Genomic DNA, 12,767 nt, shown 5'->3' with positions numbered 1-12,767 from the left:
GAAATCTGTTTCAGTCTTGGACTGTGTTTTTAATTGAAAAACAATTACATCCACCTAAAGTGCTTAGTTAAGATTTCATTTGTTTAATCTATTGGTTTGCTCAAGGAAATTTTAAAAAATTAGAGTAGTAAGTTTATCAAGCAGGCCTGTGTCTGGATTAAATTAAAATTGTCTTCCATTCAGTTACTCAAATACTTTCCTGATCACTCATTGAGAATATTACATTTTCCCTTCTTCTTGCGGTTTCTCTTTCTTGCTTGTGGGTGGAATTCCAAGTCTTCCTCTGATAGAAGCTTGTGGCATTGATTTAGCTGGCCTACACTAAGTGCACAGCACATGAGACAGTGGGATATTGTAACTGTGCTGTAAATGCATGGATATGGGTATACTTAAGCATCAGAACACAATGTTCTACTTAATGTCACTTAATACCTGGGTCTGGATAACTGGAACACAGGAACTGACAGTAGCTACTGTTCAGATGCCATCATTGTTATTTTGCTCACACCAGGCTGGAGGCCTGCAAGGGAGGCAGGGCAGGGCAGGGCAGGGCAGGGCAGGGCAGGGCAGGGCAGGAGCTCTTCTGAGCTCAGGTTAAGCCATGAAACCTGTGAGGGATGCCCAAGCCATTGGGAAGTGCTGGCACCACTGAGTGGTCACCATCAAGGAAAGCATTATTCATCACTCACTTGCACTCAGGCTGGTGTGGAAGCAAAGAAAGGAGTGGGACAGGAACTCAGGGTGATACATCTAATAACTGGCATTTCCATAGATTTAGGACCTTGTGTATTCCTCTGGGAGCCTCTTGGGACCCTTCAAGTCTGATTTCTAGGAGTCTTTGGCTCTTAAAGGGAATATCCTGTTTGTCTTGGGTTTAAAAAAAAAAATAGTCTGGGTAGAATTACCTAAGAATGATAGAAAAATTCTTGGACTGTATTTCTCAAGAAATTGGGTAGAATCAGCTAGTTCCTTCTTCCAGTCTCAGGCTGTCTTGTTTGTTCAAGTCTACTTAGGGTTTTTTGTGATAGTGGCAATACTGGATGAATTTTGTGCTGAATTCATTATCAGTGCAGGTTAGGACTCATTAGAGCCTTGCTGTAAAACTGCCCTCTTGTTGTCATATCTGCCCCCTGCCTAATTCATGACTCTCCATCAAGGTTAGGTGACAAGTGGGTGCCAAGATGCAAAGGTCTACCACCACAGCAGCAGCTGTGAGCATGCACAACAGCAAATCCTGAAGAATTTACTGGGAAAAAAACACAAGGAAAACAACAACTTGGAAATAAGCAATTGTTTTTTCCCCAAGATTTGCCTTATTATCGAATACTGTATGGTTTAGGTTTTTTAAATGCTTTTGAGAAATGGATATGGATATTTTCTAATCATCTTCCAAAGTCAGTTTGCTGAGAAAAAAGCATCATTTAAATTGATAGATTGGGGTGTGAATATATAAAAATCTCTTTTGGAGCCTTTTGCATTGTATATAGAATGGTTTGGGTGTTTAAGCTGATTCTGTAAAGCTAGCTTACCAAGAAATACTAATGAAATTACCATTTTGATCCAGCTGATTCTTTTCCTCAGCAATTATCAACTCTGTAGCAAGTCTGCCCCATTTGTGCTGCTCTTTGATTAAACTACTCTTGGGAAACTCCAGACTGCTAGATTATTAAGCTAGTAAAAGCTTTTTTTTATAAAAGGAACTGTATGACATTTGATTTTTATAGCTCGTAAAGATATTTGGAAATATTTGCTTTCTTTTTCCATTTATTTTGTCATTTTTGAAACCTTTGTGTTAAACTGAGTGTCATAAATAGACTCAGCAGCCAGTAAATCCACTGGGCCTTCTGCATACTAGGAAAACATCTGCCTGTTCTGCCGTGCTCTCAATGAGCTCCAGAGATTTCCCTGACTCAGACAAAATGAGAAAATTAACTTCTTTGACGAGCTAAAATCACCCACTTAATTCTCTTCCAATTATCTTTCCTCCTATTCCTACTTTATTCCAGCCTCTTTCTGATTTTTCAACTTGATCTAAGTACTCTTTTGTTGCTGTGTTGTGTTCAGGATGAGTTTGAAGCTGCAGACCAGGATGCTGTCCTGGTATCTGCCTGCAAATCACTTGTGAGACAGAACTGGATTTCCTGTTGTTTTTGCTGAAACTACTAAAATTGTAGGTTTCTGTTTCATAGAAGCTGTTTTGGGGGGGGCAGGGGGGGAATTGCAGCATGTAGTGACAGGATGTCACTTCCCCAAATTTACTCCAAATTAAATTTTAAAAATTGCAATTCATAAGTTATTGTACAGATGAGGCTAGTAATAGCTTTTATGCTTTACTTTGGTTCGGAACAGACAACCTGGAAAGAAGCTTCCCCCCTTTTTGGAGGGAAGTTGGTTTTTCTTTTCATTATTGGAAAGGGAATTGTTTCTTGAACTGAGTTTTATTTATATGTATTTTAATTTGGTTTCTTGAACTTTGAGTACGAGGTGAGCACAGGAAGTATCGGTTTTCTGGCTGTGAGGGTGGGTGGGTCACTGTTGGCAGCAGAGGCTTTTGAAAAGTTACAGAAAATAAAGCTTTGACTGTTCAGAGCTATTTTAATGCATTCAGTGTTTTTTACAGACTGGAAGTGATGAGTACATCAAGTTACAAGTGCAGATTTCTAAGAATGTTTGATACAAAATGATGTTGTTAGCACTGGACTGCAAGAAGATCTAAGAGTGGGTGCCTTTGGGAATCCTGCTTCAATAGCCGTGAAAAACAAAAAAAGGAACTGATTCTTTGTTTTAAACAAAGAATCTTATAATTAAATAGCTGAGATAAAAGAGAAGGGGGACAAATTGAAGAATAAACTTGAAGGTGTATTGGGAGAAAAACTGCATCTAGGCTTAATGAAATTTTTTTTATTAAAAAAAATGAATGCTTAATATTTAAGCATTCATTATATAATTTTCTCTGACTAACATTATTTCAGCATTCAAGGAACTGAATATCCTTTACTGCTGTTGAATAAACTCTGAAAGTCAATCCCTTGAACAGCTGAAGATGTCAAATAAATGTGTAATCATGCAATCAGATTGGATTCTGGTGCCGGTGAGCAAACAGCTCAAGGTTTTAAGAAGTATTGCTATTCACGACAAGCTTGTTTTTTATGTGATACAGGCTGTGTTGCTAATCAGATGTGGTATGTTTCTGTCTTGCAGATTTACCACTGGATTATAGATTTACACGATTTTCCTCAAATAGTTCAGCAACTGCTGGGTACTACCCAAGCCCTCCAAGAGCACTGCTGCCAAATGAGGACTCAGTAATGACGAAATAGGTTCTCAGCTTTTTCCTTAGATAACCCTGTGACCCTTACTTAAACTGCTATCAAATGCTAATTGCTGAAAATGCTGTGTGATGCTTCATAAAATAGAGTGATGGATTAAAGCAGACTCCTGTGTAGATTTGTGTTTCACTTGTTTCTCTAGTCCAGCTGGAACAGGTGAGTGATGCATCCTTCTCTCTAAGTCTTCTGACCACCACTACCTTTCACAAAGTGCTGTTGGCTTTTTCCATGCACTTCCCACAGCCTTCAGGAGAAATGTAATAGTAAAAGCTCATCCCAAGTTACATTCTACATTTTTGAAGACATTTTAGGTACTCTCCCTCAGCCATATTTCAATTAACAGTTGCCTTGGGCAGCCCAGGTTATCACCATACACCAATGTTTTGCAAGCTCTGAGGAATTAATTCTCCTGCTGTTCTTGGAGTGAAAGAAAGACTGAGTCCCAAAGAGAAAGATCATCATACTCAGAGAGAGATTTGAATGGGATTTAGGCAACTACATGCAGACTGATAATTCAAAAAGCCTTTAAATACTTTGTACTCCTGAAAATGCCTGACCACTCTTCAGCCATAAGGTTCCCTACATGCCTTTTCCTCTTTTGGTCTGCAATACCTCAAGCATCAGAGCTCTTCTGCAGAGGGAGGAAAACCTGCATACATTTCCCTTCTCTGATGGAGTGGATTCAAACCTGCATTCTCCACCTCTCTGGGAAAACCCCCAAGGATAGGAAAGCTGTAGCAATCAGCCATCTTTGCTAATTACAGCCTCAGCCAGAAGGGGAGCAAGACTCAAGGCATGAACTGAACAAATGTGATTCTTACCTGCTTATTTAAACAAACAGGATCCTCTTCTCTGTGGATTTAGGTTCAAAGACCTGTTCTCCAGCACTTAGGACAGGAAGAACTCAGTGACTAACACAGCTAGCAGATGCAAAAAGATGTCAAATATTTGTTTAGTCAGCAGTTTTGCCACACTAGGATGGTAGATTTTTGGATAAACTTCCCTCAAAATTTAAATAACAATAAGCAGAAACTTAATTTTCTTGTTTCCAAGGAAAAGAACTCACTTTGTTAGGCCTGAATAATTACCAGAATGGATTTAGCTTGTGTCGCCACAGCTCAATCTGTATCTTTGTGGCTTCACTGGCTAAAATATTCTATGTCAGAATCAGACACAAACACTTTTCCACCTCATTTCAAAGATACTGGCCTCTGTCTGCATATTTTTTTTCTGCCTTTACATAACATGTTATTTTTATATTCTTGTGGACTGCTATACTTGCAGGTAATAAACAACATTTCCGGATAGCAAACAACATTTCCAAATAGCATTAAGCATTGGTTTGTTGAAAGGGAAACATAAAACAAACGGGGACAAAACGGAGAAAAACTTCCTTTAAGATAAGGTGAATGAGGAATGAAAATGAAAGCACCATTCACCTCATAAAATACAGGGTGAAAATATTTTACTTAAGATGTTAACAGTTTGCAAAATTTGAGTTTATTTGGAAATCTTTTAATTAACATCAATGTCTTCAGCAGTAAATCTGGCTCATGACAGTGCTGTGAGAGCACCGAGAGAGATACCCAGATTAAAATCTCAGATTCTGATTACAGCATCTTTGAAATTCTAGCCTGGATCAAGTAATCTTCTGCAAATAATTTCTAACTAACTTATGGTGCAAACCCATATTGTGTACCCTCACACTTCTGTTGTTATGAATTTGGAACTGATTTTTTTAGGTTGGGGTTTTTTTTCCTTGATTTTTTAAAGAAAACTAATTTGATTGCCATGGAAAATCAGACTAAAAATCTTCTAAGTCCTTGGCTCCTGGTGTCACAGGGGAGAAGCAGTATTTTTTTTTAATGGAAACGTGGAAGATTCTAAGGACAGCCTGAACATAAAAGAAGAAATACATGTGCCCATGTTAGACAAAGGCTGTCACCAGCCATTTGCACTTGCTGCCAGAAGGACCTCACCTCACAATAGCAGAGAAGGAAGAGGATAACAGAAAGCTGCTGTAAGCATGACTCCATGTGCCTCTGTAGCCTGTGGCTGCAGGAAGACTTGGAAAAATAACTGATGTGGTTGTCCAAAAAGTAGAGTTCCTCTTAAAGACTCTTCTATTCAAGAATCTGTGAAAATTATAGAGGTCTTATTACAAAGCAGAGATTGGCAATGAAGGAATGAGCAGGGAGTTGGTGCTGTGGCAAGAGGAGAGCTGTTGGAAATGGTGTGAAGAAATAGGGAGAGGAAATGCACATGGCAGAAGGTTGGTAGAGAGCTCGCTGTATGTAATATGACATTGTAAAGACACCATCGTTGCTTTTTCCTTATTTCTATCTCTCTTTGTTTTTTTTAACCCCTGGAAATCTCTGAAAGTTCTTGGATTCTCTTGTGAGAGGCCATTGACAGAAAGATTGCCAAAGTGCCTGCAAAACTATCTTGAGCATTGGCAGGGAGACATAAAGTTGTAAAGTTTCCTTGAAATCACCGTGTCTGGTTAGACAACCCTGAAAGCCACAGTTTTGCTTAAAACCAGAGATGAATACCAAGTCTCCTTTGGTGTCTGTTTTGGTATAAAGCACATGTGTCTGGATTTTAAATAAAGAGAATTTATTTCTGAGAAAAAAAATGTTCTCTGAATTTACTTTATAGCTCAGCAGCAAAGTGAGAAAGGGGAGATAAGCTTTTCTCAAAGCAGTGCAGGGAGAGGTTTTGCTACAGCCTCAAACAAAACAAAATTTAATATGCTCAGCATAAGACATAAAACAACCAAAAACATTAATAAATTAATACCTTTAATACTGATAGGGCAGTAATCTTTGATGCACAGAAGAGCTCAGAGCAGGTTTCCTGACTAGAGCTGCTTCGTGGGCACTGAAGGCTTCCTCATCCCCAGTGAGAAGCTAAATAAACAAAGGCAGGCAGATCATCTGTGGTGACCATGGGGCACTGCTGGACACAGGATTTGCCCCTTCCCCATGGGAATGATGGGGCTCTCCAGCTTACCTGAGCCCAAGATCTGTGACTGTGCAGTAGCAATTCTTAAGGGAATTCCCAGGAAAATTTGTCTGATGACAGGCACCAGGAACCAGCCTTCCCAAATCTAGTTTAAGTCTTTCCTCCTGTGGTCAAGTATGCATTAAATCAAGTCAAGGTAAACAACAGCAGAGTGTAAGAATATGTTACTTAGCAGAGATGGCACCAGTGGGAAGGTGACATCTGAACTTCCATTTTTCCACCACAGGGATCAAAAACACAGAAAGCATAAAACATATACATGAACTTGATGTTTTACACAAGTTTTACACAGTTTCTCAGAAAGTCAGGTTTAGAAATAAAGCCACCTCTGTTCAAGCAGGTAGAAGAACCACACCCTTCACCACAGGGATCTGACAGGAAGATGTTGCCTTGGACTTCCCTGGGAAGGGAGCGCGGCATGGGGCAGCCTGCTGCTCCTCATCCTCACTGGAGGAGCAAGACAGGTTTTACAGAACATTTAAGCGACTGACTTTTAAAACAAAATCTGCCTCCTTCTGTACATATGCCTAGAGGTAAATAGCATTTCAGCTGACTCATGGCATGAGATTTTGGGGGGAAAGCACATGGCTAAGCTACAGGAACCTTACCTCTGTGGAGAGTGCCAGCTGTAATGGTATAATGGCTGACATGGTGTAGCCACAGACATCTATTGTTAACAACTGGCCAGAAACCAGCCCTTCCAGCAAGCACATAGCTGATCCAGAACCCCCAGGGGAAAGGCTAAATCCCATTATAAATCCAGTTGCCTGTAATTTTGTTTTCTGCAGTTCTAAGTGGAACATCAAACCCCCTTGGTGAGTCACAGGAAAGAAAAAGAAAATAAAAGAGGTTTTCTTTTGAATGTTTTTGGTGCAAGAAACAAATCCTGTTTTTTGGTAAGCATTATAAATAGAAATGTTTAACTGGAAAACGGAGCCTGGATTAGGGCCAAAATAAGATGGAATCCAGGAAGTTAAACAGACTCGGTGATTTCCAGCCCTAAAAGCCTGCTAGCATCTTTTCAGAGCAAACTGGGGATTCCTGTCTGCAGGACTGTGGCCAGCATGGCTGGTCATGTTCCTGAATATGGGACAAAGGTGTGAGGTAAATCTTTCCAGTATGAAGCGGGTACCCACGGCCGTTCTGTGGCAGCCATGGCAAGACCACAGAGGTTTCACAGCTGGCCAGATGTCACAGTTCACAGGGCAAACATCTGAAGCAGCACGTTTAACTTCTGTCCCGCTGCAGCTGAACTGATTTAATCAGAACGGTGCTAAAAATCCCTGATGCCTCCCACTCCCGCTGCCACAGTGCACACGTGGCTCTCTCACACATGGCCATAACGACTTTTAAGTGCTTGCACGGGGGTGAGAAACCATCACAGCCACTTCAAAATGATGTGATGGCTTCCAGCCCCTTCTGCAAATTAGAGGGTGCGAGACACAAAATGGTAGCAGCACAAACAGCAGCTCCAACAGCCCAGCCAGAGCCAATTCTCCAGCCAGAAAGGTATTTCTGCTTTCCACTGGCTACTAGATTTTGAGAAAAAACACTTAAACACTCCATTTGATTCCTCCTTAAAAGGAACTTACATTCCTTTTAAGAGTGAAGAAAATCATAAACCACCTTGCACTGTATACAGGAAAAAAAAAAAAGGAAAAAAAAAGTGTTCTTGTTCTAAGTTTATGAGAGTGATATTTTGAGGGTGTATTTTAGGAAATAAGCCCATTAACTTTCAGTAGACCTTGTTCTGTCACAACACTAAATGAACTCTAAAAATTGAGACTCCGTGTGCCTAATAAATTTATATTAAATGATTAATTTCTAAAGCCTCCACAATCTCTGAGGACTAAAAGTACAGGTGAATATAGCAATTATTTTCTTGCCTTGTCTCAAAATAATTCCTGAGAGTTTCAGTTTCTTTCTATGTCATCCCCTGTAACCTCAGCCCGCAATGAAAAACTAAATTTGCACTCCTGGGTGCTAAGCAGCCTGTAAATTTTATTAAACCAGAGAAAGAGATGCTACTGTAAATTTTGTGAAAAGAAAGAATATGTTATTAAATTAAGAGATTAAAAATTCTTTATCTTATTCTGACAGAAGCCTCAAAAATGCTTACTGGAGGGCTGCTGTTGAAGCAGATGCAGCAATGTTGGAGAGAGCAGCAGTGAACTTCTTCTATCCCTGTTTTCTCCCTCAAAGCTGTCCAGAAAATGTATGCACATGAACAGTCATCAATTAAAGGGTAGGATGCCATGACATGGGAACTCAGAGACTAAGGGAATGAGGAATTATCTGCATTTCATAGGAGGGGTGGAGTTTTAGCTCAATTTAAAAAAAAATTAAGCACTCATAGGCAGTAAGCAGGGAAATCTCTAGACCAGCAGTAGACAGGTGATGGAAAATGGAGTATAAATGAAGGCCAAGGACAAAAAGGCTGAGGGTCAGCATGAGCTGACAATAATAGTTCAACAGGGCAACACATGGCTAGAGGGTACCAGGGAAAGGAGTTCACAGATATCTCAGAAAATAATAATTACCAAAATATATCTACTGTGTGGGATTTTCCTCTTTCCTTTAATCTTTCCCCTGTTACTGTGCAGGACTTGGAGATACCTGGTACATTACTGATAATAATCCATACACAAAATGAGGGTGAAAAAAAAGTAACCTGAATATGATTACATGAATTTAAGAAAATAGACTTAATGTCACCCTTGAGTCTTGGCTGCAGTAAATAGAAGACAGTAAATCAGAGGGAGAAGATTACAAAGAGAAATGGAGAATCAGTGACAAGTTTGAATACAGTCTCTGAGACAAACCTTTTTCATGCACATAAGGAAGAGGAGAGAGACATGGGACTATGAAACTCTAGAACTGGGGTGGGGATAAGTAAGCAGCTTTTAAAAAATTTTCATGAATTCCAGCAGTTATTTTGTTGTCTGCTTGGCTTTCTGCATACCAAGTGACTCCATAAAATTGGTGGATTCTAGCCTTAAAAATGGATTTCACTGAAAACAGCATTCTACAAGTGCTGTGACATATTTGGCATCCAGAGAGGGAGGTTGTGGCAGTCAGCTCTAAGAGAACACTGATGAAGTCTGGCTTTGGAAGGTTCCTCTTGGTATGAGTATTAACAGTTTGTGCTCCCAGGGAATGTTGCTTGGCTTATAACATCAAAGAAATTTGGAGGGAAAGAAGTTGACCCTCATCATACATGTTAAGAAAGCTCACACATTTGAATACACAAAGTAACAACCAGTTCAAATAAATAAGAAGCCACACACTGCTGGAGAGTTGCCCCTCTGCAACCTGTTTTGGTCATCAGTGCAGAAAAGAAGGGATATGTGCTAAAGAGCAAGCAGGCCAGTTAGGCAGATGGACAGCTGCTAGAAGAAGATAAACTTAAACCCTGTTGACATCTACAACAATGTAAAAGCAGTAATGTGGATTCTGCTGTTTAAAGGCACAGAACAGATGATGGAAGTAATTTTTTATTGGATCAAGGTATTTCTTGGCATTTCCCATTTAAGTGCCTAGGTACCTGCTTTATGGCTACTGTCTTCCTGACACTGTCTCAGGACCATGAATCTGTCTCCACTCACCAACGTTTTACCTCTGATCACTGATGCTGCAGCTTCCCATTCCTTAAGAAATCTGCAGGATTTTTTTTTCATCAGACTTCCTCTCTGTTGGCCTCAGGCTAAACCAGGCTGAACACATGGTGAGAGCAAGAAAGAGGGAAAGAAAGGAAATGTAAAGCAGAGAAAGAAGTCCCATTTACATACAAAGAAGAGCTGTTTAGGAAACATCTAGTGTTTTCCCCTTCCAGCTACCCTACTGATAGTTTGGCTGCTATGAAGTAGAAGAGTAAAAGGCTGCATCTGTGGGAAAGAGAGAAGTATTTCCAGTCTGTAGATGTAGAAGCAGATGAAGGATTTTCCTGGGAGAGAAACTGCTTTGTGCCACACTGAATGTGCCCCAACCAGACAGGTATCCTGATGAGCTTAGACTAGATTTCCAAATTTCCAAAATTTGATGGGAATGAGCACTAAGAATCAGAAGTTTTCTGATTCTTAAGGCTGATTTCAGGGAACTTCTTTTCATCCTAGTTTTGGAGCTGTGACTATTTCTGTCCATTGCCTGCAGTGAGCCAGAACCCCAAATGTCCAAGTAGTAAATTGAAAGAATCACGCAACAGCCTCATAAACTTGAAGGATGTAGCAGGAACAACCAAGCTGGGACACTGTCTGGTCCACACCCTGGTTGGAAAATAGGAGATAGCCAACATTCTCCCATATAAGGGATAAGATTGGAAAATTAGAACTGCCTTCATGTGGCTCTAATAAAGTCCAAGGAGAAGAGCTGGGCAGAGCATCTCAGATCAAGAAGGGCAGAGTGAGCAATATGCAAGCATCCAGATTTGCAGTTCTGCAGGTCAGCTACAAGAAGAGACTGCCATAGTCCTCTTGTCCTACAGGTTTCAGCTCACAGCACTAAGATCAGAAATCATCACAGCTGGACACAAAAGGCAAAGAAAACACAAGGGTTACGGTCATAACCAAATCAATTGTTTTGAAGAATTACTGAAAGAATCTGGAGAATTTTTTGTTTCTCTCACTTTTTATTCGAAGAGTTTTGTCACTTAATGGCAACTGTAGAATTGTCTCTTACATGGAAATTAGAGACCAAAGAGATCACATAGAGAACACAGGATCTTTAGTGAGAGGCGGGTACCTAAAACAATAAAAAATCTCAAACCAAAATAAACAAAATCAATCAAACAAGCAAAAGAAGACAAAAGAAGTCCCAAGCACACAGAGGAAAATTCAAAGAAGAAAAAATGCTATTGCATAGACTGGGCAGGAAGAAAGAAAAGGATGGCCAAAGCTGCATATGTGGAACAGGTAGAATGAAATACAGCTTCCCTCTTTAGGCTAACATCTTCAGTCAGCAAGGAAGAGAAACAAATTCCAAACATCCAAACTCCAAAGAGTGAGAATCAAAGGCTGTTAAGAGTATGAAGCATCAGCAGACACTTGGTGTCTGCCTCAGAATGAGCCCTACATCATTTGCTCTATGTGGTCCTGCTGCCTTCCTTTTTCCCTGTCCTACTGAAGCAACTGGGTTTGTTTCCTCTTCACGTCCTCATGATCCAGTTGCCAATTCAGCAGGAAAGTAAAGTGTGTTTCCCTCTCCTGCAAGCCAGATAACTGCTGGGCTTTCTTTTCATTCTCAAAGAAGAAAGGGTAAATATTACCAAGAGGTGGCTGCTCACAGTGTCTCTGATGCCACAGCAATTTTCAAGACATGCACTGCACTTAGGTGCACAGTGATTTCTCTGAGTGTGACCTAAAAAATTTGGCATTGTTGGAAAAGAGCATGTTTCTCACATATGTTTGGCTCAGTCACACAGACACCAGACATTGCATGTAATTAGGCTTGCCATAAAGACCAAGGAAAAATAATGAGCATGTGACGTAGGAGTAGAACAGCATCTGACCTGAACAGTTTTCAAAAACTTTCCATGAAACATACTCTGCACAACTGGCCAAGTCAATGGTCTTAGCTCCAGTAGGTAAATTTAGTTCCTTTCCCAAATCCATTCTGGAGCAATGCCACCCAAAAGGTCAGGTTGCTGTACATTTCAGTGTCACATGATGCAATTTAGGGAAATGACAGCTACAAAAACTATTAACTTCAGTGGGACTTTTCCAATAAAACAAAATAAAATTTTAAAATATTGGAGAAAAAAGGAACAAATAAACTAGGGTTTCCTACTTGAAAGGAGAAAGGGAGTGAGAGATTTCAGGGACAGAAGCACCAGAGGAATGGAAAATATATGATGGTATGTTACTGAGTCAGTCATTTAAACCTACTTTATGCTTGGTGGCAAGAACAGATAGCCTAGGGACATGATTCATCACATCCTAATGAAGACATCTAAAACAGGTCAGATGAATTCTGCTGTAAAGGAATTTATTTTTCTCTGCAGTGTTATAAACAGTCTAACGTGACTAGATCAGAGGTAGTTCCCAGTCCAGGATAGAACAAAAGTGCATGACACGTTCAGAGGTTAGATGGATCCCACCCAAAGCTGCTGCTCCAAATTGACATTGTTTCATTGTTTAATTGTTTCCTTCTTGCTGTCAGCGCTGAATTCACTGGCATGCAGCAAGGCCAGCAAACCACTGAGAGAAACAGCCTCAGCAAAAGGAGCTATGCCCATGGCTGAAGAAGTGAAGGGCAGAAGAAGATCAAAGATGATCTGTGATCTTGCCTGTGCAAGTAGCATTTTGAACATAATCACACGAAACAGGACCTTGACAGGTCATCTGGTCCACCCCTTGCTCTGAGGCAATATTCATCAGACTTTCTAGCTCTGAACTGTTCTTGTCAAATATATGTTCAACT

The 12,767-nt window shown here is 40.2% G+C and overlaps 1 protein-coding gene across 1 annotated transcript in view; it reads left to right on the top strand.

Moving 5' to 3' along the window:
- The window catches only part of NT5DC1 (5'-nucleotidase domain containing 1), a 128,010-nt gene extending 122,081 nt beyond the window's left edge, over positions 1–5,929 (top strand). Inside the window, exon 12 of the mRNA XM_058021427.1 lies at positions 3,202–5,929. Coding sequence (XP_057877410.1) covers positions 3,202–3,320 — 119 coding nt within the window. The 3' untranslated portion in view covers positions 3,321–5,929. The remainder of the gene's footprint in view (positions 1–3,201) is intronic.
- The last annotated feature ends 6,838 nt before the right edge of the window (positions 5,930–12,767 follow it).

The sequence above is a fragment of the Melospiza georgiana genome, chromosome 3 (genome assembly GCF_028018845.1).
Source record: "Melospiza georgiana isolate bMelGeo1 chromosome 3, bMelGeo1.pri, whole genome shotgun sequence".
NCBI classification, from domain to species: domain Eukaryota; kingdom Metazoa; phylum Chordata; class Aves; order Passeriformes; family Passerellidae; genus Melospiza; species Melospiza georgiana.
The sequence above is the reverse complement of the archived record's forward strand: the minus strand, read 5'-3'. Positions and strand labels throughout refer to the sequence as shown.